The sequence below is a fragment of the Gymnoscopelus microlampas genome, assembly GCF_963454915.1.
Source record: "Gymnoscopelus microlampas genome assembly, chromosome: 13".
NCBI lineage: Eukaryota > Metazoa > Chordata > Actinopteri > Myctophiformes > Myctophidae > Gymnoscopelus > Gymnoscopelus microlampas.
Genome location: NC_139950.1, coordinates 22,640,408 through 22,668,092, shown reverse-complemented (window position 1 = coordinate 22,668,092; position 27,685 = coordinate 22,640,408). Strand labels below are relative to the sequence as shown.

The 27,685-nt window shown below is 41.0% G+C and overlaps 2 protein-coding genes across 2 annotated transcripts; both read left to right on the top strand.

Moving 5' to 3' along the window:
- The first annotated feature begins 3,668 nt into the window (after positions 1–3,668).
- Positions 3,669–8,473, top strand: pex13 (peroxisomal biogenesis factor 13). Its single transcript, XM_084075729.1, has 4 exons — positions 3,669–3,814; positions 5,439–6,169; positions 6,530–6,652; positions 7,180–8,473. Exons 1-4 carry the CDS (start codon positions 3,741–3,743, stop codon positions 7,536–7,538), a joined length of 1,287 nt encoding a protein of 428 aa, XP_083931855.1. The 5' UTR covers positions 3,669–3,740; the 3' UTR covers positions 7,539–8,473.
- A 298-nt stretch (positions 8,474–8,771) lies between these two features.
- Positions 8,772–25,737, top strand: sanbr (SANT and BTB domain regulator of CSR). The gene is made up of 20 exons (XM_084075708.1): positions 8,772–8,990; positions 10,690–10,841; positions 11,602–11,797; positions 12,232–12,328; positions 14,015–14,256; positions 14,486–14,544; positions 15,250–15,410; positions 15,969–16,055; positions 16,718–16,828; positions 16,973–17,096; positions 17,710–17,862; positions 18,934–19,082; positions 20,189–20,288; positions 21,416–21,515; positions 23,394–23,479; positions 23,749–23,777; positions 24,623–24,696; positions 24,966–25,057; positions 25,308–25,390; positions 25,567–25,737. The coding sequence occupies exons 2-20, from the start codon at positions 10,692–10,694 to the stop codon at positions 25,601–25,603; spliced, it is 2,130 nt and encodes a 709-aa protein (XP_083931834.1). The 5' UTR covers positions 8,772–8,990; positions 10,690–10,691; the 3' UTR covers positions 25,604–25,737.
- Positions 25,738–27,685: the final 1,948 nt, after the last annotated feature.

Below are 27,685 nucleotides of genomic sequence, written 5' to 3'. Positions count from 1 at the left end.
CTGTTCTTGTTATGCAATCAAGTAGTTCCTCTTTTGATATGCAGGCGCTCAGGCTCTACAAATAGTCCACACACACATGTGTATGTGCATATACATGCATGTGATGCGCGCGCGCGCACACACACACACACACACACACACACACACACACACACACACACACACACACACACACACACACACACACACACACACACACACACACACACACACACACAGAGCACAAGAGGAACCAATATCTGTGAAAAGTACCCACTTCACTTTCAGGTCAATCCAGCGTGCTGTCCACCAAAAATACATAGTACAACCAGTTAGGAACATAGGAATTTCTCTAAGCTAGTCAGAGTAAATAAAGGAATGTAGTCTTGTGCAACATTTAGACTGAAGTAGATAGTCAGATCAGTCACTGTCTCCTAAGGAACATGACATGAGTCTATAAGACAGTGTTTCTCAATCTTTTTTGGCTTGAGTACCCCCTTTCCCTGATTTCTGAATCCAAGTACCCCCTTTACCGGGGAACAACATTTTGTTTATAAAACTTCAATTAAAACCATAGCTAGTGGTATATAAGAGAAAGAGGGAAAGCACAAGGACTGTAGTACAAACCATTGTCTGACATTCATTACAATGTTTTACAATCTGTCCAGGGCGGTGAAGGTTTTGTTTATGATTGTGAGCAATACTGACTGTGTAAAGTGTAAACTCATTTACATGACACACAGGGTAAACATTGCCCAAATATGTCGTCATATGTCTATAAATCACAGAATATCTGTATGTCTGTCTGTCTGGGTGGGTGTCCCGGGCATAACTCAGGTGCATCTGACCGAATGGTCTCAAACTCAAGTAGTTTAATAACTATCATTCATTCATCATGCACGATCATGTTAGAGAGATTTAAATATGTTTTTTACCTGACATTTTTGCCTATTATAAAAATAAAAACTGACTCTTCACGTGCACAGCCATCCTTAATGCTAATTTATACTTTGTTACATGACGAAGTGTAAATTAGGTAAATGTAAGTTTAAATACTGTACTGTACAAACTTCTAGTATTACCTTGCTACTGCAATGACTTTTTATGCCCTTTTGTGTTAAATTCCTGTTGAGGGTCTCAGGTGTGATAATCTGGTGGAGTGGGGGGCATGGCATCACATTTCAAAAAGGTCAAAACATGATTGATGAGACTCAAACCCCAAATGCCAGGACCACCATCGAAATACTAGAAACCATGTAGTCCTCCCACGCTTTGTGACGTCATAGACAAAGACATTCTAGATTCCCACCTTTCTACTGGGAGGATCCTGAGACGTTCGTCTCACTCTCACACACACACACCTACAGTACACTGTGACATAAGACACTTGAAAAATAATCTTACCCTGCAGAACCCATTACGACAAAGCATTGTACACTCGCCCCCACACACAACTCTGTCATCATCACAGGACTCCCTCTTCAAGCTTTAACCACACCATCGCACCTCTGCACTCCCTCGCCGCGCTACAAGCCGCTCAACTCTCATGCCTAATGTATGGTTCACGACGGTGTTATGCACCAGAAACCACCCACTTCACCCGCCTTTTCTATAGCTTTGAAGGGTAAACCCTTATTCGATGTACCTCATCGTCATATATACGACCCTGACAAGGGAAAGTCCTCGCCAAAACAGAATAGGCCTACGTGTGTTAAGTGTATGATTGTTACACAAACTTTGTCTTTACTATAGAGACTAAGTTGTTAGCCAGAGATGAGTCTACTTCAGTGTCAGTGAAGAGAGATTTCTTGCAGAGATTTCTTATTCGATGTCAGCCCTGGTACCATTTCCAAACTTAGGACCAAAGTTTGTGACAGGATGTGAGGGAAAATGGGTAGGCCTATTGCATAACCGTGTGGGGCATGCGTTCCCAACTTATCGTTCCCGACTTGCATCGTTCCTGAATTGCGTGGTCCCAGAGTCGGCCAGTGCCCTTCATCATAAATGTACTGTATATCAAGAGAGCCACCATAAGCCACCATAACACAAAGCACCTCAATGGAATGTTGGATATGAATTATGTTTTGTTATTACCTGTAATGTCTTTACTCTATGTAAAAACAGTACTCATGCTTATATTTTGTTGTTTTCTACTCTGTTTTTTCCTTGTCTCCTTATAGTCCAGGGGCCAAGACATATTTTGGTACCACCTAAGGTGACCGTAAAGTTTTTGTATTTTTGTCTTCCTACATGTCTCTAGTTTATATTTTGGTATGATAACCCTTCCAATCTTGTAGCTTAATGGCAGTTATCACTACCTACCGGCTAATGTATCCGGTAGGAGACACAAAGTAGAATCTTTGTGTCTCCTACCCCGGGCATCAAATTATTGCGACAAAAAACAAAATATATCCATGTATTCAAGGCTTCATGGGGTGTGCAATTGATAACTTCTCAGATTTTTGGTGTTTGCAAAAAGACTGCTTTCCATAAGCTTGTAAAAGTTAACCCTCCTTCGGTCTGGGGTGGTCATAGCTGAATGGGTAGAGAGTCCCCCTGAAAAACTTAAAGGAGTTCACCCAAAAAAAGATTGATTTTCTATCAATTGCAAATGCCAGGCCAGGCAACAAGTTCTACGTCTTTATTTATTTTCCATACAACCTGTCCTTTAATACCATATGTCTGTCAAGGAACTGGATGAGAGAGATGTTGCTGCTCTCACATGCAATTAATACGATTTTCTACAACACATGCTGTAGGCCTTATTAGCTGATTGATAATATTACCATGTTGTAGGCCTACTAATTTAAATGACCTATACAGCCTACATAGGCTACTCTAATAGTACATCCATAAACATGACATATGATTCCAAGCTGCCTAAATCGTTTTCACTTTCTTAAAAGTTTCAGGTATACGTAATGTTCATTCATAAAGTTCTACAGTTCCTTAAACATTTTCATGTTCAAAAAGGCATCTGATGAGGCAGTACGCCCTCTGCTGGACAGATGAAGACTGTGATTTATTTTCTTCAATTTATCAGACTTTCAAGGCCAGAATAGTCAAATAGAAGCAGCTGCATGCCGGGTAAAACCAAAACGAACAATCGTTATTTTTCTTCAATGGATTGCTCTGGTCTGTCAACAGAGAAGCGCTGACCAGTGTTGCCATGTCCACTTATTATAAGCTACGTTGGGCTTATTTTCTATGAAGTTGCTTGTAAATAAATGTTGTTTATTAAGTGTATTTGCTTATTAGGGCTTGCTTCCTAATGTTGTTTAAACCTAGTGTTGGATCAAAACTATCATAGATGTATGTTATTTTTATTATTTTAATATTTGCATATCGATACGAAAGTAAAAGTCACTCGATAAATACATCTCTGATAGTCTTGATCGAATCCAAGGCAAGTTTAAACCAGTGTTAATCAAACATTTTCAAGTGAAGTACCCCAACATTAATATGTATGTATGTGTCTACTGTCTGCGGACCCCCATCTGAAAACATTTTATGCCAGGGACCCCATACAAGATTTGTGTTATTAAAATGTTGTTGTTTTTTCCAAATGTTCTTCTATATTGTTTGAAAATAGCAGATCTACACACTCACACAACGCGTATTTTCAAATATATGTGGCCGCTTCTTTTGGGCTTGTTTTCATAGACCTGGTTGCTTGTTTCTCTCGCAAAACCTGGCAACACTGGTTCAGGTGCGACACAACAATCATCACAAAACAACTTGTGGAAATTCATTTTTCCACGATGGCCTCACAACCTCCCCCTAAACCATGGGAGAGGCGGATCCCTGGGGCCATGAGCGCACCTGTTAACTACCGGTAAACATGTGCTAGATCACAACAATACTTTTATTCCTTTGGCTAAACCAACGCAGATGTAGCTAACGCCAGTTAGCATAGCACTGTTGACATTAGTGTATGAAAGGCCGTGGACGGATTCAGGATAGGTGGGCACCTCGATGTGACGTCCTATTAAAATGTAAACAAATACAATAAATTGAAAAATGGTCTTAAGTCATGTAAAGTATACATGATGTGAACATGCACGGTACATCATTATCACACTTAATTCTATCCTTCAACTTCTTGTTGATGCCCCCAAATTACTAGATATTCAGGTTTTGTAGCAATTGTAGAAATATTAGACCTTAATTGCCGAATGTTTAAGCATGTTCTAATGATGTATACTTCACTACTTACTTTAAACATTTTTCAATTTTTTTTTTTTTTTTTTTTACATTTTGGACAAACTAGCCAATTTTACATGGAGGTGCCCAGATGTCCATATAGTGCCCACCTATCCTGTTACCCCGTGGACTCAGAACTGGCAGATCCGGCAACTATTTGTTAAAACATTTACAAATAACTAGTGGCAACATAATAACTACAATAAGTCACTTATTGTCAACGTGCTAGCATTGCTAACTCGCCACCCGCGTTAGGCCCAAGCTAACTGGAAACTGACTCCATGGTGTTAGTCAATAATTCAATGTTATGCTACTAGCCAGTGGTGTAAAGTAACTGAGTACATCAACTCAAGTACTGTACTTAAGTAAAAATGTACAGTATTTTTACTTTACCCGAGTATTTCCAATTTCCAGTACTTTTACTTCTACTCCACTACATCTCAGAGGCAAATGTTGTACTTTTACTCCACTTCAATTATTTGAAAACTTTAGTTACTAGGTCCACAAGCTCACAATGACAATGAGGTTATAGATCTGCTATTTTCAAAAGATTTTGGAAACTTGTGAAATGCGACATTCAGCATAATGTGTACTTTTACTTTTGTACTTTAAGGATATTTTGATACCAATACTTTTGTACTTTTTTGAATAACTTGATATCGTTTATTGTCTTTTCTTGCTTATAAATGCTGCTTTTGAACTTCTGTTCTAGCTTTTCTATTATTTGCCTTTACCCATTTGGGTATAGGCATTACTGATGATTATTTATCAAAATTCTTACTGTGTAAATATTTAGTGAAACAAAGGGATGTTAACAATCTACAATTGATTAATCGACCGTTAAGAATTTAATCGATTCAATAATCAATTCAACAATTTATTGAAAATTCCCCAGTTCTCAGGCTCACTGATCTGAGCAGCTCAAAATGTTATTATTTACAAATGTACTGCTGTCCACTGTTATCATGGAATACACTGTACTACTCATGTAATTTAAGCACTCGTATTTTCAGGAGTCAGGGCAATGTTTCAGCATTGTCTGTCTCGGGTGTTATTCAGTTTGTACAAGTAGTGGTAAATTCAGATTTCAGGAAAATCAACGCTCAATGAATCAATGATCGATTAGGTGAATCAACTATCAATTCATTATTTAATCGATCATTTGCGTTCCCAATTTAGCACCAATAGTCAGTATGATTGTGACAGTTGATTTTGTCCATATTACCTAGCCCTAATTCATTCTCTCGATTCATCAGATCCACAGACTGTTTCCCAGGTCCTTCTGCAGGTCCCTCCACCTCTGTCGGTCCGCCTGTCCTCACACGGATGGCCCCCCCACTGCCCCCTCGTCCCGTTCAGCAGCAGTCCTACCGTCCTGCGTACAGCTCCTTCAACTCCTCTTACAGTCCTTATGGGAGCTCCATGGGTATGGGTATCGGCATGGGTGGCTACAGCCCCTACAGCTACAGCAGTGGTTATGGCCCGGGGGGAGGCTACAGTCGATTACCCCCTGCAGACGTGGCTCCCAGCGGGTTTGTACAGCAGGCGGAGGAGAGTAGCCGTGGAGCCTTCCAGTCCATTGAGAGCATTGTACAGGCCTTCACCTCTGTTAGCATGATGCTGGATGCTACCTTCTCGGCCGTCTACAATAGTTTCCGCGCCGTGCTGGACGTTGCCAACCACTTCACGCGGTTACGGGCGCACTTCACTAAGGTCTTTTCAGCCTTTGCACTGGTGCGCACTTTACGCTACCTTTACAGACGAGTACAGAGGCTGCTGGGGCTGAGGTCAGATACTGAGGCTGAGGACTTGTGGGCAGAAAGTACTAGCGATGCCCTGGCCACTAGTGCGTCCAGAGCAGGGATGGAGGATCCAAGAGCCGGAGCTGTCAAGTCATGGCCCATTTTCCTGTTTCTGGCGGTAGTACTGGGAGGACCTTACCTGATCTGGAAACTGCTGAGCTCCACCTCAGGACCCGAAGAAACTGGTGAGACTTGTAGCTATGTCAGTCTGTATATTTGCCCATGCCATTTGGACTTTTTTACATCATGTCACTTAATTTGAGTTCATACATGTTCAGTTTGTAGCCTTATCTTGTTCTAACTGTCCATTCTCATGAACAGAATTTGGGATTAGGATTACTCATAGATATAAATATATCATGGAACAGGGCAAATGACATGTATGCACATAACATGCATAAAAAAGTAACGTCATCATCACAAATACTTTGATGTCCACTTGAGATGGACGTGTGTGTGAGCTCACAAGAGAATGAAAATGTTCTACCAAAGCAAAGTATTACTTTGGGTATTAGTTTTAATGTTGTACATTTTCTATTTCTTAGCCACTAACTGGGCTAGCGGGGAGGATGATCATGTTGTGGCCAGAGCAGAGTATGACTTCACAGCTGCATCTGAGGAGGAGATTTCTGTGCGTGCTGGAGATATGCTTAACCTAGCCCCTAAAGGTGAGAGCTTCTGTACACTTTTCACTGAAATCTCTTCTGCAGACTAATACGTACAGTATATACATTATTTATATATATATAATATATATATAATATTTACACATTGAGATTTTTTATAAATAATCTTCAGTCATTTTACTGCACTTTACTGTAGTAGTGCAGCCTTTTAAACAGGAAATCACACTTTTGCCACAACACTTACGATATAGACAATATGTATACTCTTAAATCACGATAACCACATATTGCCCAGCCCTACTTGAACAGAATGTAGCAGAACAGAGTACACACAGACCGTAGAATACACTGTACATGGACAACAGACGTCTTCACATTGACAGTAGGCTATACTGCACATGGTCAACAGACCTCTTATATCGATTAAGTAGAGGACAGACTGTTGTCTGTTGCAAAGATATAGTAGATTCATGAAAACTCCAAAGGACTATTCTTTTGGAAGTTTTCATTTTGACAAAAGACTTTCATTTGACCAAAAGCTCTGTTCCCGTCCTCTCCTTTGTGTTCAGAGCAACAGCCCAGGCTACGTGGCTGGCTGCTGGCCAGCATGGATGGACAGCTCACAGGCCTTGTCCCGGCCAACTACATCAAGGTCCTTGGCAAGAGGAGAGGACGGAAGCATGCCGAGCTGGAGAGGCTTGCCCAGGCCCAGCAAGGGGCCCCACAGACAGGCCATGCTACAGGCCTGCAGCCAACTGTAGCCTCAGGATTCACTCCAGGCCTCCTTGACCCAGTCTCTACCTCGGCAGCCTCAGTAGATCTTCTAGATTCAGTGTACAGTGAAACTTCAGCACCCTTCACTCTGGAAATGCCCAACGCCCTGCCCCTCAGCACAGTGCTAAACATCCCTGACAAGATTGACCTGTGATTTTGTGCATGCACGCACAATGTGGGTGTGTATTTGTATGTTGGTTGGTGTGTTCATATAATTGGATGACTCTTTATGTTCTCTCTTTAAGCTGTGAAGCATTGCTCTTTTTCCTCTGTACAGTAAAATCCTCAGTGGTAAATTTTACTCTGAGAGTGTACACATGTATCCGGGTCCATTTGGTTACATCTATACACTGTTGGAGATGCAAAATGGAAAATTAACAGGATTTTACTGTGTGCTTTTCCATGTTTACCTAGAAGTGGGAACCACTTGTACTCGTCCAGAATGACTCAAAATGATGACAATGCCGATCAATAATGAAATACTGTTATATTTGTTATTGCTCTGTAAAACAATTCTGTTTGGAATCACCCTGTTTCAAAGGTGAAAGGAAGAGGTGTTGTAATGTATATCGCTGATGTCAAGATATTGTACATTGATAATGTTCAATGGTATAGGCTTGACTAAACAAATCTAAAGAAATGTAGTGATTACCAACTTAGATTATTTAATAGACATGTAATTTGTTTGTAATGTACATTTATTTAACTATAGCAGAAATGGGGGGAGGAGATAAAGAATGAAGTGGACTAATGTCAAGCTGTGCACTGTCAGTTTTAAAGGATAAAGCCAATAATGTGTTCTTGGAAATGTTCATTTCACTTGAATGTAATCTAATAAAATCCTCAGTAGTTCTGGCATTAGATAAAGGCCCTTATACACCCACGGTCCATAAATACATTTGGCGAAAGTAATGAATACATGAAACGGCTATTTTATGTTGTGTTTTTGCTTGTTTTTGCTTACCAAGCGAAATTGATTAACAGGCCTACTTTACAAAACGAGGTTCATTTTGCACACCCTCAACCTGTTAAATAAAGTAGGTTACGTGTAATTTTGTAAATACGTAAACAATTATTTTAAAAATAAATATTTTCAAAAATGGTCTAGCTTTTCAGTGGGTATTGTCTTTTTCGTTGTGAATGAATACACACAGTAGTTGACTTGGTAATTTGGACTCGGGGACAGAGTGACTGCACATGACATGGAAGGAGGTGACCGCGGTCACCATAGCAACCAGGACGCCTGTTTCACCTGCTGCACTGCGACAAGAGGAACGGCGCAGTCAGCTGCAGATCAAGGAGCGCTCCGAACGCGAGTGGCTATCACATTGATAATATATATACTATGATGTTCATGTTCCAGTGTAATTATAATGAAATAGTTATATGATATGGAAACCTTTTCTACTGTGACCTACAGCGAGATTTGCAAGCACAAATGAAGCTAAGCAACTGCTGAGCTAGTTTAGCTGAGTGATGCTAAGGTAGCCACCGATGTTACGGTTATGCCTGCATCAGGGAAGCCAGCGCCATCCTCATCCAGACGCAGTGCCATAAAATGAGCATCGATTGAGTTTCACTGTTCCGAGAGAACAGCACAGAACAGGTAAGTGTTTTTTTCCTTTTTTTTTTTTACTGAATTCACTTGACTTTACCCATACACAGAGATGAAACATGACTGTCATATCATGACAGTCATGGATGAACTTCAACCTGGTGTTTGCACTTTCTCTATTTACGACCCGTACATCTACACAAACGTTCAGATTTCAAATGTAAAGTGCTTGCCCCATGGCGATGGATGTTACACGTATGTACGGGCTCTCAGATGTACCCGTATCTTCCGTATTGTTCAATAAAAAGCATTTTAACCCGGTTGGTGACCATTTTCTCATAGAGTTATAATGTATCAGAGTGCAATACACCTCCCAACCGTTAGGGTCACGTGGTTGGCGAAAGAACGGGGGAAATGTCCCCCGATCGGATTAAAATGCTTTTTATTGAACAATACGGAAGACACGGGTACTTCTGAGGGCCCTTACATAATTGTAACATCTGCGGCCATGGGCAAGCACCGTGGGTAAGCACTTTATCTTTGAAATTTGAACGTTTATGTAGATGTACGGGCCGTAAATGGAGAAAAGCAAACACCAGGTTGAAGTTTATCCATGACGGTATGAGGAGGGTTGGGATATCGGCCTGACCAATGGACAAACATGCTAACGTTATTAGCAGCCAGTGATGTAATCGAATAGACTCGCCAAACTAAAATTCAGTATACGCAAATGTGCATGTTGTATTTTTGTACTGTAGGCCTACTATTTTTTATAAACTGCAAAATACTACTTCAGCCGTGGTTAATAGTGTTGCAGACAATTTGAAGTATTTTAATATTTGTATATGAAGGTGCTGTGATATTGTGATGGTGCTGTGATGCTACTGAATTGACCTGGGCATAGGCGGGGACTCGGCCAATTTCAGGGTACAGCCTACTATTTGGGGATGTCACAGGTGCACAGCAGCCATACAGTTTTTCAACCGTGCGTGTTTTCGTTTATTTTCTGTTTGTTTTGAGTTATTTTCGGGTAATTTCTTTACTCACAGTTAGTTGTTTAGTTACAGTTAAACACCCGGCTTTTGTTTTGCTGTCATTCATCCTGCAATTCAAATAAACGTCTTAAATGCACTCAAGAGAAGACATGATTTTCTGTCAACACCACGCGTCTGGAAAAGCTTCACACCATCCCTCACTGGCAATTATTTGATGTTAGGTTGCCGCTACAAATAGATTAAAACTCCTCAGAGATATTTCCAGGAAGCTTAGCTATAATGAATGTATATTTTAACTTGATCTATACCCACCTTGCTTCTTTTTAAAGGACATCATGCAAAATGAATTTGCATCACCTTATATCTATCCAGCAGTTTATTCATGATTGATCTACATCAGGGGTCTTCAACGTTTTTCAGCCCCCCAGCTGAAAGAGAGATGAAGCAGACCCCCACCACCACCAATTGTATAAAATTGCCGAAAATAGCCGATCTACAAGCTCACAATGCCTCACAGCGCGAGGCGTTGTGAGCTTTTAGATCTGCTATTTTTGGCTTAAATTCTCTTCAGAATAGGGATAATAGGGTTCAAGTGGTTAATGTAAAAAAAAAAATCCAATCACACAAAGATGTGGCGGCCTCCCTGTTGTAACTCTGAGGACCCCCTAGGGGTCCCAGACGCCTGAAGACCCCTAATCTATATTATGTCTTAACATGTGTTGTCTAAGCTCTGATCCAAATCTCTCTCTCTCCAGAAATGAGTCGCTTCTACTCAGACAACAACAACTTTCCATATGACAACAATGTCCTGGTTTTGGACATGGTGTTGAGTTCTCTGTGGGGTGTGTCTCAGCCTATCAACTGGGACAATGTTGCCAAGCTCGTCCCCGGTTTCACTCCCAAGGAGGTAACTGATGATATATCTATTCAACCTTCCAGCCGTCCCTCACATGTCCATTTATCAATGCACCCACACCACACTACCAATGACACCTAATGTGTAGATGTGACTCCCTCATGGACCACATTATGCCACACAGTAAAGTCCTCAGTGTTAAATTATCCATTTGTAACTCTCAAATACTTAGTGTTTTATATAATGTACCAATGCCTGCTCTATACTTTTTAGTGTTTAATATAATGTACCAATGCCTGCTCTATAACTTTTAGAGTGTTTTGTATAATGTGTTGTTATGTTTGTTTGTCCATAAATCCAAGGACCACAATGGAATTCACTCTTTTACTTTATTGTGTTCCCGCATCTGTGTTTTACACAGATGCGGGAAAGCATCTGTGTCATTTTAGATTTTTGCGTTGGCTATTCAAAAATAGTAGACATACAAGCTCACAGCGTGTCACTTAGTGCCGCGCTGCCAGCTTGTACCTCTGCTATTTTAAAAAGAAAACATTTTGGGGGCTTTTTATGCCTTTATTAGAGAGGAAGAGGGAAAGTAGGCTGACAGGAAATGGGGAGAGAGATGTGGGGGGTGACACGCAGCAGAGGTCGTCGGGAACGGGAGTGCCTGGGCCGCCACCCCACGGCCCAGGCCACATCTGCTATTTTTTTTAAATCTTGAAAGTGTGAGAACTACTGATGTAGAATCGGCATCAGGTCTTAATGGGATAAAACAAATCAAGTGATACTGAATCACCCTGCTTATTCGCAGTGCGCTCACCGCTTTGAGGAGTTGAAGAGCACGGGGGGCTTCCCTCACGTGGACAACCAGTGTAATGTCTTCACAGCAGGGGGCTCCTCTCCTTCCGACAGCCTGTCCTCGCTGTCCTCCTACATCAAGTCCACGCTACTGGACACGGGGGACACATCGGAGGCAGGAGCCAATCAGAGTGCCAGCAAAGCTACAGGTGAGTGAGTGCCACCTTGGGTTGTGCATGATATTTTTAAGTACCCACTTAAGCCCTATAAAGTATATTTTGTGGTACAATGAATAGTGAAAATATACGATCTTTGATCTAAAATGTCAAGAAGACCCTTAGCGGTCGAAACATTGTGTAACTTCATTACATTTTCTACTGGGAGCTTAAGTGTGCGGACTGGGGCGGGTTATGTTGGGACCTTTTCAACACCGAATTCTCCATTTGAGTCAAAGTCAACATTTTGAAGCCAGTTGGTGGCCAGTAGTGTACCATGTCATATTAGACCCTATGGCCACCACCCTTTTGACAAGTAGTGCTCGATGAAAATATGTAATTGTTAAGCAAAAGGGTTTTGAGCGACACGGTATGAATTAACCTCAAGGTCATGTTTTGGACTTTCCTTTATTGGTGTCACTCTGCAGGCTTGAAAACATCTCCTTCTGTCACGACTGGAGCTGTGGAGAAGAAAGAGCAGAGCATCTCAGCAGGGGAGGAGGACAAACCTCAGAAGCCAAGAGAGTAAGTTAACCACATGAACCCTATCGCCCTTATTCTGGGCATGTCCTAATGTGAGCATTCGCAGAGAATTGTCAAATATTCTGTGAAAATAGCATCTTCAAACTCACAACACTTTTTTGGCAAAGATATTTGTTGTAGAGGGAAAAAAGAAGGGGACCAAGTATAGACCCCTGGTGGACCCCGGTCAACTGAAGTATATAGGGTTTAAAGAAATCTACTGGTCCTTCGCCTCTGCAGTTAAACCAGCCAACCAATCATCTGGATTTATTTCATACATCTGTCATAGGTTATGATGTATTTTCAAGATTTTGACCTATTTTGCTAATTGTAACCAATAATTCACAGAAGCAGTTCATTGATCTATTTAAGCAGACACACGTTTTGTAAAAGACAACACAACTTAATTAACATTATTTGATAAATTAAAAGATGTGCAATAGCGCAAAGAGGTTAATTGGATGTTTGATTGTATGCTTTTATAATTGATGTCCAATATGAAGACATGAGTTTCTCAAGGTCATCTCTGTGGTTAAGAAATGTAAAGATAACATATGTGTGTTAGGCACCAGGGAGTCTACAAATGTATCATTGTTGAACTTCCTTTGCATGGGATCAATTATATTATCTATATTATCTCTCATTTATATAGACACTAGGGAAGCTAAATCAAATGTATTGATAAATTATGGTAAAGGCTGTCCTCAGGAAATGAGTGAGGAAGCAGATGTTTTCCTTAAGCTGTACTCTATAATGTGGACGCGCCCTCTGCTGGTCATTCTCTGCTATTTGCCTTGGCTTGCAGAATTGAATGAACCAAAGCCTTCATAAACTACGTGAAAATCCGCCATCCAGAGCAAAGCGACAAATTGGATGTTCAAAATACAGTTCCTGGTGCAAAAGCCTGTCACACCACCACCAGTTCACATTCAACCCAATTAAGTAAAGTGCTTTCAGGACAACAGTCTTTACAAAGTACCACACTGCTACAGGTTTACAGATACCCACTGGAGCTGAGCTGTGTAATATGTAATCTAATGCAGTGGCATGCACAAACACACAGTTATGTTATATATGACAGTAGTTCTCAATCTTTTTCATGATATACATTGATATATATTTGGCTGCGGACACCCATCTGAAAATGTTTTGTTTTGTGCCAGGGACCCCCAGAAGAGAAGATTTGTGTTTAAAAAATCTAAATTATTCAAAGCACTTTTTAAAGAATGTTCAAAAATAGCAGATGTACAAGCTCACAGCGCGGCTCCAAGTGACGCGCTGTGAGCTTGTATATCTGCTATCTTTAAATGGCCACAGTAACAACTTTAATGGGGACCCCCTGGAACAAGGACCCCTGGGGGTCTATAGACCCCACTTTGAGAACCACTGATATATGACATATGATATACTGTATACCCTGAATTCATCAGTACACTGGACACATCAAACCCTCAGCTAAGGCAACTCCAAACCATGCATAACTGTCTGTGGGGCTTGTCGTCATTAGTGCATTCAAGGCACAAGGAATCAAGTTATTAAATGCAGGACCCACGCAAAGAATGAGTTTCATCTGAACAGAAATCCAAGAGAAATGTAGCCAGACAAATATGAGGCTGGGGGAAAAGTTACAGAACATTTTTGTGTCCTTTTGTGGAATGAAACCTCAATGTCTATCTATCTCTCATACAGCCCTAACATGGTCATCCACGTGTGCGACGAAGCCAAAAACCTGAAGCAGGACTTCACATGTCCCAGAGATCTTCTAATCAAAGAGATGCGCTACTTTGCAGAGTATCTGTCCGTTGATGCCCAGAGGTGGGAGGAGGTGGACATCTCCGTCCACTGCGATGTACAGATCTTTGACTGGCTCATGAACTACGTCCGGAGGAATGCGGCCAAGGACACAGGCAACAAGGAGAAGCCCAGGCTCGGTAAACTCTGGGAATAAGCCCTGACCAACAACAGATACCACATTGACAGCTAAATTCAGTCATTAATTACTGTGTATGCTTGTGTGTGTGGACCTGTGGTGTTTTGACTTCTGTTCACTAAAGGTGCTACTGTTTGTGCCTGGTGGGTCACCTGCAGTGTTTGTTTGTGTGTCTGTTTGTTGGTTGTGGGGTTCTGCTTGGTTGGTCACGTGGTGTTTGTCGGTTACAGAGCCCAGCAATGTGATCTCAATCCTGATCTCCTCCGAGTTCTTGAAGATGGATACGTTAGTAAGTGTTGTGATGTGAGCTGGGGTTGTGGTATGAGCTGAAGCCCTTGGTTTTCCTCATGTATCAGGGAGAGCATGACAAATATAATGTACATTTGGATGTATTCTGTTGGAGCCTCTTAAACACAAACTACTCTGTAAGGGTGATGATATACTAGTGTTGGGGTGATAGGTCATGTCAGAAACCAATTTAAATTCTGATTCCAAGATGAAAGAAAATGACATGACTCATACAGCAATCAGACTAATCAGTCCAAAAAGTGGCCCTGTGTATCAATGTCTTCACATAACTTAACTTGCAAATTAATTTACTGTATGTTTGGAGTGGATACGTTGGATAAACTCTCCTGTACTGGGAAAAACAACAGGCCCATATATAGAGCTACTACAGTATGTACAGTCAATGTTGCATGGTTGTTATAAAAATATATAAACATACAGACTGTTCTAGCATCTAGGCAGTGAGTTTGTAGACAATATTAGCACCTCTACAGTACTAAGGTATATACAAAATTAAGGTGTCCATTCAAAATGCCGTAATAAAGTGTGTGTGTGTGTGTGAGAGAGAGAGTGCACACCGTGTGTTTCTGTACATTCATGCATATGTTTATGTGTACGCCTGTCTTTCTGGCCGCACGTCTGTGTGTGTGTGTGTGTGTGTGTGTGTGTGTGTGTGTGTGTGTGTGTGTGTTTGTGTCCCTTTCAGGTGGAGGAGTGTATTCAGTACTGCCACAAACACATGAGTGCCATCGTGGCCACGCCCTGCAACATGAACTGCATCAACAGCAACCTGGCCACGCGTATCGCCCATCTCTTCACCCACAATGAGGCAGACGACATCAGGGACAGAAAAGACAAGTTCAAAAGGTAGGAGGACAGGTAAAGCCCACCACGGCAGAGGCTCAGGTTCAATTCTCGGGCAGCAGCACCGATCACATTTGGCAGGGGGATCGTGTTCTTGTCGCTGCATTTGTGACTCCTACTGGATGGTCAGAGTGCCTGCTCCGGGAGGAGGGGATCTGGGGAACATAGCCTGTACCTTTTCTCGATGGAGGAGCAGCTACATGTGTGTCTGTGACACACATGTAGCTGCATGTGGTTTTCTACACCCTCCCCAGGCCAACGGCAGTGGCAGAATTGGCATTAACAAAATTGGGAGGAGAAAGGAAATGAGAAATAAAAACAAACATGTTGGTTATTCAGTACATAGTGTACACCTGATGTGCCTAGGCTGTGCAGGTCTGTTTGGTTCCGTTTGTACGCTCTCAGAGTTAAATGAACGCTGAGGATATTACTATTACTGTGTAGCGTGCATGACACAATATTGAAATAGCCTTTAGTAGCCCTGTGACGCAATCTAAAAGACTGCATGTATGCAGGGTGTGGAGTTACGCCCATCTCTTGTCTTTCCTTAACCTCCAACAGCAAGCTGTTCCAGAAGAAGATTGAACATCTTTTTGATCCCAACTACCAGAACAGAGATTCTCCCGGCAATGCTTCCACTCTTTACAGGTGAGCAGAGGCAGAGTTCACGTATTATGTGTGGAAATGCGTTCACAGTCCGCACATACACACGAACACAAATATTGTGGTTTTGCTATACCTGTGGGCATATAAAGAAAACAAAATGTCCTTAACATTTCTTTACTTAACCCAACCTACCCCAACTGTAACCATAACCTTAACTTCAAAATCCCTACAACTAACCTTAACCCTTCACCCTAACCAAATCTTTAAACATGTACGTCATAGTTGGTGGTCGGAAATGAGACCAATCAGTGTGTTGATCAGACTTGGATGCATTTGGTTTGATGGACGACAAGAATCAGTATCATAATCAACTTTATTGTCACATCACAGGTTTACAGGTGTAAAACAGTCTGTGAAATTTGTTTTTGTGCAAGCTCCCATTGTTTTTGTTATTTCCATGGAGTTAGTGATGGAATGAATTCTTTCCAAAATTGTGCTACTGGTGTGCAGTTCCAAGTGGCGTGAATGTAATTATCAGGTTTATTTTGTCTGCACTATGAACAGTTTGTAGATGATTTGAATCCCATGGGAGGTTGCAGATCTGCTATTTTTGAAAATATTTAAAAGCATGCAGAATAAAGGGACACTAGATTGAAAGTGTTTTAAAGCCCAATACTCTTGTATGTTTGTGTCTCCTAACACAGGTGTGGTCTGTGCCTTAAGCTGCTGAACAAAGACACGGAGAGGAAGATCTCTTGTGCACCAGGGAAGATCAACATCGATGACCGTGGAGAGGTCATCTACTCTCACACCAGGTGACAAAACAGTGACAGCCAGTGGATAACTCACATACACACAGTAATACACTGTAGTATTATCGTGCCTTTTTTTGGCTCTCTATTTGCACGTAAATAAATGCTTCAAACTGTGTCTACATGAGTTAGCGTGTGTTTGTTCAGACAGAGGAGCTGGGACGTGCACGATTACATCACTGGTCTGTATGAGGAACTCAAGTCTTGGGTCCTGGTCTACTGGAGAATCTGGGGTACCATCAACTACCTCACTTGCTCCCGCTGTCAGCAGGTAGGTGTGTGTGTGTGTGTGTGTGTGTGTGTGTGTGTGTGTGCGTGTTTGTGATTAACCCATCAAGACCTGAGGCCGATTCTACAAAGTGCCAAAGACCCCCAAAATGATATTTATTTGGCCGCGGACCCCCCCATCTAAAAATGTTTTGTGCCAGGGACCCCCAGAAGAGAAGATTTGTGTAAAAAAAAAAGAAGAAAAAACATATTATTCAACACTTAAACGTAAAGAAATTGCAGATGTACAAGCTCGCAGCGCGGGTGTGTGAAGTGTGAAGACTGAAACACACCAGCGAAACAGTGGAAAGGATTGAGCTACCCCAAATTGGACACATCTTATACTTAACAGACATGACATCTGCCATGGTTCTGTAGTGTACTGTACATCCCGGTAGTCCATGTGCAAGTGTGCCTGAGTCCAGCAGGAATCGGTAGTCTAAGAACAGAACAGAACATCTTACAGAGTGTGTGTGTATGAGTGAAAGAGAAATGTCAATGTGTTGAATTTCACATAAATGTGTGCGAGAGTAAAATCACATTGCGTGTGCGTGTGCGTGTGCGTGTGCGTGTGCGTGTGTGCGTGTGTGTGTGTGTGTGTGTGTGCGTGTGGATAGGTCTTTGTGTGTGCAGAGCTGACCAACTGCAAGTACCACCCAGAGAGCGTGATGTATCCTGGCATGAATTCAGAGCAAAGCTGGCATGGAACGGGCATCTACCCCTGCTGCAACCAGAGGGTGCTCCGTTTTGACCCCACAGGAATGCCCAAGGTGGGGACGCACACACACACACACACACACACACACACACACACACACACACACACACACACACACACACACACACACACACACACACACACACACACACACACACAGAGAGAACATTTTACATTACATTACAGACAGAACATTTTACATTACGAATAATTGTTTCTCAAATAATTGCGATTAACGATTTAATTGTGTTCTTGGCATTGAACATTGGAACAATTGTTTGTCTTTTAGGCTTTGTGGGAAAAAAATGCACTGGACAGAATATGACAAATAATGTATACGTACAAAGAAATTACATATTTAATAACTTTATATTTTCCCCAAAATAATTTAAATTGTGGAAATAGCCGATTTACAAGCTCATGAAAATGATTATGACAATTATGCAAAATAATTGCGATCAGGTGATTATGTAATAATTGTGACATGGCGACAAACAGAGCAATGCATACCTGATACTGTACCTCAGTTTGTGACACAAACATCCTTACTGGGAAATATCTGTGAACTATTTCCTTTCATGAATAAGAAGACACAAGAAATGACTTTGAAATGCAGAACGCCACACAAGCAGCTGATGTGTTGTCTTAATATTTATATGATTTATGTGTGTGAGCATATGACTAGAATTCACATTTCAATTTTTTTATTTTTTTTATTGTGATTGTGACTGAGCCGTATATGATTTTTTTACCCTTGAAATAAACCCTTAAATTCTGGTCCCTGATTGGACGTGATCTGTAGAAATGCCAGTGAAGACACACGGACTGGACCACCAGCGAACAAGCTGGAAAAGTAATGAAAAATGTAATATCATAACAGTCTACTTGGCTTGGGGAATTACAGACAGTGGCCAATGAGCTGTGAGATGTTCCAGCCACTGTTACCAGTGGATAAAGACATTAATTTCCTGTTCAGAAAAAGGGATCATGCTAATTCCTCTGTGTGTGTGTGCGCGTGCATGCACTGTCTGTCTGTCTGTGTATGTGTGTGTGTGTGTGTGTGTGTGTGTGTGTGTGTGTGTGTTTGTGTTTGTGTTTGTTTCTGTGTCATTTCCGTCTTCAGGGCTGCAAGATGCGAGACCACATAGTGAGTGTACCAGATGAGGAGACCAGTGAAGGGGACCAGGTGACCTCAGCCCAGACTAAACTCCTCAACGACCTCCTCCTACACAGAGATGCAGTCTGTGTGTCCACCGCACCATCACCAGAGGGGTGTGTGTTATTTCTGTGTGTGTGTGTGTGTGTGTGTGTGTGTGTGTGTGTGTGTGTGTGCGCGTGCGCGCGCGTGTGTGTGCGTGTGTGAAAGTCATTCTGGCTACATGGTCATTCCATTGAAGTCTTCCATGTAATCATGTCGTGCACCCAAAATGGCCAATCTACAAGAGCTGGTAGATCGTCTATTTTCGATTATTCTAAGATGAGAGAGTAATTGAAGTATTCAAACTATCATAGACTATATGTTCAGAAGCATCTTCCAAAAACCCTAATGGTCTCGGATAAAAGCAAAGGTTAAAGCTTCAATCTGAGATTATATGTATTATATGTATAGACCCCCCATCTCAAAATATTTTGTTCCAGGGACCCCCAGAATCAAAGATTTGAATAAATGGTTTTCGCTTTGCACACATTTTCACTATTTTTGAATAGGCAAAGTATTAGTAAAGGTTAAAGTGGTTGCACAGATGCTTTTCCGGTTTTAATGGGTTAAACCATGTGGCTGTGAATGGCTACAAGCTGTGTGTGTCAGGACCAGTGGTGTAAAGTAATTAAGTACATGTACTCAAGTACTGTACTTAATTACAAAAAAATTAGGTACCTTTTACTTTACTGGAGTATTTCCATTTTTCTATACTTTTACTTCGACTCCACTACATCTCAGAGGCAAATGTTGTACTTTTACTCCGCTACCATTATTTGAAAACGTTAGTTGCTAGTTACTTTGAAGATTTTAAGTATTATTACAAAACATACATTAACCACTTCAGCCCTATTTAAACTTTGGCTTTTTGAAAATAGCCGATCTACAAGGTCACAACGTGTCGCGTTGCGGCGCGTTGTGAGCTTGTAGATCTGCTATTTTCAAAATATTTGTATACATTTTATACATAATGATACCTTGTGAAACAGGACATCCTGCATAACGAGTACTTGTACTTTTGGTACTTTTAAGTATATTTTGATGCCAATACTTTTGTGCTTTTACTCAAGTAAATTTTGGTTATCTGACTTTTACTTGTAACAGAGTATTTCTACATTGCAGTATTGATACTTTTGCTTAAGTAAAACATTTTTTGTTTACTTTTTCCACCACTGGTCAGGACTGAAGAGTCTTCGTCCAGTGGATCCACCAAGGCTCTGGACAGTGACGTTTTCTTCGAGCCAGGTCTGCTGGGACCGCTAAGAGGAGACGGCAGCACCGTAGGTTCTTCTCTTCATCCTCCTTTTCATTTTCCTCTTTCTCTCTGTCTCTCTGTCTCTCTGTCTCTGTCTCTCTCCATCGGGGCTTATCCTCTGATTCTAACTTCACCTACTTTCTCTTTTGTTAGTTCTCCCTGTTGAAAAACTGGAGTCTGCAACTGGTAGGATTCTCCCTTCATGTTCATCATTATTACACCATTGGTTCTCAAAGTGGGAAAAAGTAGTAAACATAGCATCACAATAATTTTAACCACTTTATCCATTGATGTGTTTGCCATTCAAAAATAGCAGATCTACAAGCTTGTACATCTGATATATTTGAAAATATATATATATATATGTATATATATATATTGAATAATTTAGAATCTTCTCTTCTGGGGATCCCTGGCACAAAACCTTTTCAGGTGGGGGTCCGTGGCCAAATACATAGCAATTTTACATGAAAAGGTTTGACTTTTCTTTTCTTCATTTTTTACAACAAAGCACACCAACAATTGGTACAAAACATAAATATATAAATACATATAGAAATAAATTAAGACAACATGTTACATACCATGAACAAAAATAAAATAAAAGTGGTGGGGGGGGGCTTGTATCCAAATCTTTGGAATCATAAACGCATACAGTGGTCATGTAGAGACACATTTCACGCACATGAGACACATTCTTCATACCTTAAAGATGAATTTGGAGTAATCATTGGGTGAATGGCAGAAGGGCATCTAGAGCTTTAGAGTCACTTAAATCCTTGAGCAAGTATTCTTTCAATGGCTGCCATTATGTTTATGAAGCTGTTTCCTTTCTCTCTTATTTTAGCTCTGATTCTTTCCATCGCAAGTGCTCCGAAGATTTCTCTATACTGCTTTGTCACCGATACAGTGTCGTTTTGCACCTGTAACGTGAATGTAACTTAGCCTCTCTACCCCGTCGTTTCAGAAAACTGCTAAAGAATGTAGAGGCAGGAAGACACTATTTTTAAACGAATTATGACAAAACGTAAATCATAATCAGATGATCAATTATCAATAATGTATCGGCTGAATTAAAGATTTCCATATTCAGTTTCATGATTGGTGTTGTGTCCGTATTCACATTGACCTCTGCCCTTTGACCTTTGGCAGAGGCAGCAGTCCCTCCTGTCAGAGGACGAGGAGTATACGACGGGGTCAGAGGTCACCGAGGATGAGGTGGGCGATGAAGAGGAGCTGTCCAAAAAACAAGGTGGAGGAGTCGAGCGTTTTATAAAACACTTCATCAAAACATCACAGTAGTTCACCTAGTCAGTCATGTAATTATTATAACCATTTTACTGTAGAGTTGCATCATAACCATTATAACCGTGTTGTTCCCAAGGTTATATTAGGGTGAGCACAAAGAAGCTCTTAAGAATTCTGTGTTCTGAACCGTGGTTCAGAACACAGATCAGTGATTATAGTGTCTATAATAGTTAGTATTGAGGTGGAGTGGTTGGGATAGAATTACCATGGATAATGTGATAATTGTAGTGTAATGAATGTGTGTTGTTACACCCTTATGATGTCACAGACTTATGTACAATTGCTTGCATCATAATGGAGTCCTAATTATGATTATTACTCAATTATTTCTTCTATCTTTGTTTACATACAATATATAATGAACAATGATCTAGTTGGTTTAATGTTGACTCATGTAATTTATAGTTAGTTAGTTCTTTCTTTCTTTTCTTTCTTTTTTACATGTCAATTATTTCAAAGGTAAAAAATGTGTTTGCTGAAAATGTTCTCTATTTAGCCAGCAGATGGCGTAAATGCCATGTGAGATGGAGTAGTCCATGCTCATTAAAGGAAGACTTCCTCACTAATGCTAATGATAATATGGTACCATTTTTTGTCTACCCCGTCTGTGTCTCAGAGGAGGGCTGTGGACAGTTCAGAAAACCGCCTACCAGTGACATCATCGATGGGGAATCCAAGCTAATAGAAACTGCAGGCTATCTATTCCTGGAAAGTTAGCATGCTATAATGGAAGCCATTGTTCTCACATTAATGGGAAAAAAAACCTGCCAAACGATGATGTCACTGGTAGGCGGGTTTCTGAACTGTCCACTGCCCTCCTCTGAGACACAGACCGAGTAGACAAACATCGTACCATATTATTAGGGATGTTCGATATTATCGGCCTCCCGATATTAGCATAAAAATCGATATCGGAAAATATCGGTATCGTTTTTTGAAAAAAAAAGAAAAAAAAAATCATTGCTCCAGTCATTTAACTTTGCGGTGCTAAACTTGTTTACACATGGGGTGCCAGCATTTTTTCATAACAACTTACGTTGGGTGCCAGCATTCTCCCCATTGACTGCGCTTTACTGTTTAAAGCTCTAGAATCCACGCCGAGCAAATCCATGTAAAAAAAAGCGTCCATTCATTATACAGAGGTCTCGTACAATCGGGGGGAAAAAAATAAAAACATTCGGAAATCCGTTCCATAGTTGCAGCCAGTTGAAAATAGTCAAAAATACATTGTAAAAAAAAAGTACACAGGAGCCGAGATACAGGCTTTTGAAGTCATAAGTTAACCAGGAAGTGGATGGGAGTCTAAATCTTCGAAAAATGATATCTCCTGTTGCTATGGAGGAAAAAAGAAAAAAAAAATTGGAAAAAAAATCATTCATTTTTTTTTCCAAAAACAGTATATATACGGTTTTGGCACTCCATGGTTGTAATTGAAAAGAAGTATATATATACGGTTTTGGCACCCAATGTGTTAAGCATCACTTAATCACTCTTGCTATATCATTAGCACAACTCTTCAAGCAGACTTCAATGATTTTTTTTTTTTTTTTAAATAATTTACAGGAGTTGTGTGATATAAAATTTGAGCTTACCCTAATCACAGTAATCCCCGCATATATCGGTATCGGTTGATATCGGTATCGGTAATTAAGAGTTTGACAATATCGGTATATCGGTTATCGGTAAAAAAGCCAATATCGGACAACCCTACATATTATGATGCGCATTAGTGAGGACCAATTATATAAAGATAGGTTGAAAATGGCTGAAGTGGTCCTTTAACATTAACAGTAACGAGTGTATTTGCATATTTGTTTTCCAGCTGCCAAGAAAGCAAAGAAGGCCAACAGGCCACTAAAGAGGCAAGTGTCCTCACCGAATGTTCTACGCAAAGAAAAGACAGACAAAGTGAGTCCTTCTGTTCCCTTCACACACCAAAATGCATTATTTAAGCAGAAGAGAATACATTTTGATATTTTAATGTCCACAAAAGGTGGGATATGTTTGCCTTGTTTTGTCATTCTTAATGATGCTGTACATGGTAGAACACTGTATAATTTAGTCTGAATCACTCTAGTGGTTTAGTATTGGTACTGTACATACTTTAGCTTTGTTAGCGCCGCACATTCTGCTGTGGTTTCAGAGTTAAAAAATCTGTTTATTATCCATTTCCACAGGCACTGTCGAGGGACAACACACCTTTCACGTGAGTTACTCTGAGTAAACGACATCACTTCCTAAGGATTTTGTACGTGACCAGTACTGGTCCATTTGCTCAATTCTGTTGATGTCAGTTGTTGTCTATTTAGGTGTCTGATGGGTGGGGTTGCCATGTAGGCTAGAAAAAACAAGAAAACTTAAAACTGCAATCCTTACTTAACAATTTTGTTTTTCTAATCGGTACTGAAGAGCCTGGCCAAGCAGGGATTCCCTCTTGGTTAAGTGATATGTGTTTGGTCCCTCACGTGGGAGACCCAGGTTTGAATCTGGGTTAGAACATAAAAGTTACTGATTGCAGCTTTAGGACAGTCACATTATTGGATGGTCATTTTAGTATACTTTTCTCAGATTTCCAACCTTTCTAGATTATCCTGATTTGGTCCCACCCATCCGGTCTAGTGCATATTGAAACAAACACCAAGGATAAATTTGTGACAGCACATTTTGTGACACAGGCATGGTTGAGACTGATGGTACCGTCACACATCTGCGTCAGAAGCGTTGTAGCCAATGCAAGCCAAGGCTTCAGGCGCCTCAGTTTACAATGTTGTCTTGCAGGTTGTGGGCAGTCCCAGTCAGAATCGGCTCTGGTGCCGGTGTTCTGGTGTGTTGTTAGTAGGGCGGCAACTGTCGATCATTTTCTTAGAGATTAGTCTATGTATTACTTTTACCATTCATCAAAATATATTTTTGTTTTGAATATATGAAGAAATCGATTAACCACTTATTTTATACTTCAAATAGAAAAATTGCAGATCTACAAGCTACAAGAGTTCAACGCATTGCGTATGTGTGACCATGCCCTGATGATTGTGGTCTGTGTTTTTGTAGAGTGAGCCTTCAGAAGAGCAAATGGGACAGTTCTCGCTCGCTGAGATACAACCAGGATATTCAGAGGGAAGAAGGTATTCTTTGTTCTCAATCAAGGACCACCATGGAAATGGGTGCTTTTTCATTTAAAACACGCTCCCCCTTTGTCCATTGGTTTACAGCTATGCCATTGTGTGGATTTTTGTTTTACAAAAGCTATATTCATATTAAACATGAATTTAGCTCGAATTGAATCGAAGTGAAAAGTAAAACTAATGTTGATTTGTTTGAAATGCCTGAGTCAACACCATTGTGTACATTTTAATGTATATTCTTACTCCCTACTTCTCCCTACGTGTCTCAGACCAGCGTCGTATGGTGGAAATCACTGGTCACCTGACCAAGATGAGGTTTGGAGATCAGGACCAGAGTAAATCTAAAGACAATAATAAGGAGGTTCGATCTTTATTGTTTTCATGATCAGACAACAAAACAATATCACCAGATAAATGCATATACTGTACAGTATATATATACACTGTTTGATTAATGATATGAGAAAGCTGTAGATATGTTTTAAGAAGTGAAGTCTCTTCTTATGTTTACTGTGTGTGTGTGTGTGTGTGTGTGTGGGTGTGTGTGTGTGTGTGTGTGTGTGTGTGCGCGCGCGTGTGCGTGTGCGTGCGCATGCGTGCGGTTTCTGCAGCCTGCAGGGGGAATCTACTGCAGACTGGAGGCTCAATTTAGAAGCGTATCTCAAACCAGACAGAGCTCTGATAAAACAGCCAAGTAATGTTTACAGTGCACACACACACACACACACACACACACACACACACACACACACACACACACACACACACACACACACACACACACACCCCCACCTGTGGCCTGTTTTCATGTTGTTCCTAAACCACATTCCTTCACTTAACTGATCCTTTCCTAACATTCTGTCTCTTCAGATCCAAAACACGCCACGCTCAGATCCGGACAACATAGACTGTTTGATGAGAAAACAAGTGAGGAAACCCCCAGTGGAAGAGGAAGGTGGCAGGTCTTCCACACGTGCAGCTGCGCACTCCGTACAGCAAGATAATAGCCACAACAGAGCAAGCCAACACTGGCGTCACTGCTAGCGTAACACCCCCACCCCCCCACCCCACCCTGCCTGTGCCATTGCTACTGCTTACTACTGTACCTGGTTGTGTACTTTAACTCTAATCAGCCCAGCAGAGACTCTCCCATCATTCTTTAGCCCAGTGGTTCTCTAAGTGGGGTATGGGGACGCCCAGCGGTCCTTGAGGGGTTTACAAGGGGTCCCTAGCATAATGATTGATAGTTGGGAACCAAGTGGACCCTTATACTGTTGGTCTGTAACTCTGACAGTGTACGAATGGAACTCTGTCAGGGTCCATTCGTACACGTCAGAGTTATGGCATGGTCTAATATGATGAATATCAAACTGAGGGTCTTTGAAAAAAAAAAAAAAAAGTTTGAGAACCACTGCTTTAGCCCATTTCGCCCCAGTTCCATCCCCATCAGCTTAGCTCAGGTACATAGGAATGGACATAGAAACAAATGTATAGACTGGACATTGGTAGCAATGCTGTGCTTCTGTGTCAAACAGAAGAGGATGTGATCAATCCTTAGGGGCCATTTGTTTGATATGAAGATCCGCTGGTTTTGATATCCTTGGCAATAAGTGTTATCAGTTAGGAAGTGATGATTATGTCCTATCTGTACTTTTATGGGTATGGATCACTTCTCGTGGCAGATGGTCACTGTCACTGACAGACTCAGTTAGTAGCTGATCACAGTTAGCTACAGGACACACACACACACACACACACACACACACACACACACACACACACACACACACACACACACACACACACACACACAGGCTCTTGTTCCAACCAATTCTATTGTGATTCATCAAGTATGGATGAGTGTTACAACCAGTACCAGTAGTATACACAAACACAGTTTCATGGTTTGTTTAGTTTAGTTGTGGCCATGATGATGCGTGGTTCACCACAGAGGAGGGGGTCATATTTCCCAATGACCACCTCTTTTTTAGTTATTATCCCGGTGCAGTAAACCCAGGACAGGAGCCTGTGCACCGGGTAATAGCTCAGTCAGCTGGTGACCAGTACAGTAGATCAACTAGCTAACTAACATATAGAATATCAGTTAGAGTTGGACATTGGCCTTGTTAGAGCACTGATTCCCAAACGTTTTGGCTCGAGACCCAAAAGAGAAATTTGATGTCTTCCCGGGACCCAAACTAGTGAAAATAGCAGATCTGCAAGCTCACAACGCGTCGCATGGCAACGTGTTGTGAGCTCGTAGATCGGCTACTTTCACAACTTCTTAAAGTTGTGAAATTTCGGAAAGATTTTGATTCTTTTTGACATTTTTCAAAATATTTTGAATTGAAGAAATGGTTTTAATTGTAGGAAAATAGAGGGGGAAAAATGGGGCCGCGACCTAAACATGCATCCCGGCCCAGTGTTTGGGAAACAGTGTGTTAAAGATCAGACCAGGGGTGAAACAATACTTGCAAATCATTTACAGCTTTTTTTCCCCTTACTTGTTGTCAAATGCTGACAGATAAGTTGTCATACGTATATAATTGTCTTATTGACTTACAGTCTGAACTTTGCATTGGTCTTCAAGACCACACACCTGTTACACCAACACCGTACTCAGACATACAAACACTGTATAAACAGTTGCAAATTGTTGTACTCCTGTCAGGTAGACAGGTTATTTATGTAAGGTTTGGACTGTGACTGTACTGTACATCACTGGGACCAAGAAAACATGAATGAACTGTGATACCAACAAATAAAAATTGACTTGAGTCTTAAGAGGAGCCATTTGCACGTGTATATTACATTTGTAGGGTTGAGTTTTGATGAATCGGACGCTACGTTCATGATTTGAGACATTTTGTTTAAAAAAAATCTTTTGCAAAAATCTGCCTGCTGGTGGCGCTATAACAGGCCAATGTGAAAAGGGTGGCATTGTCTTCCTCGGCCTAATGGCAATGTGCGTGCAAAGTTTCACGGCAAT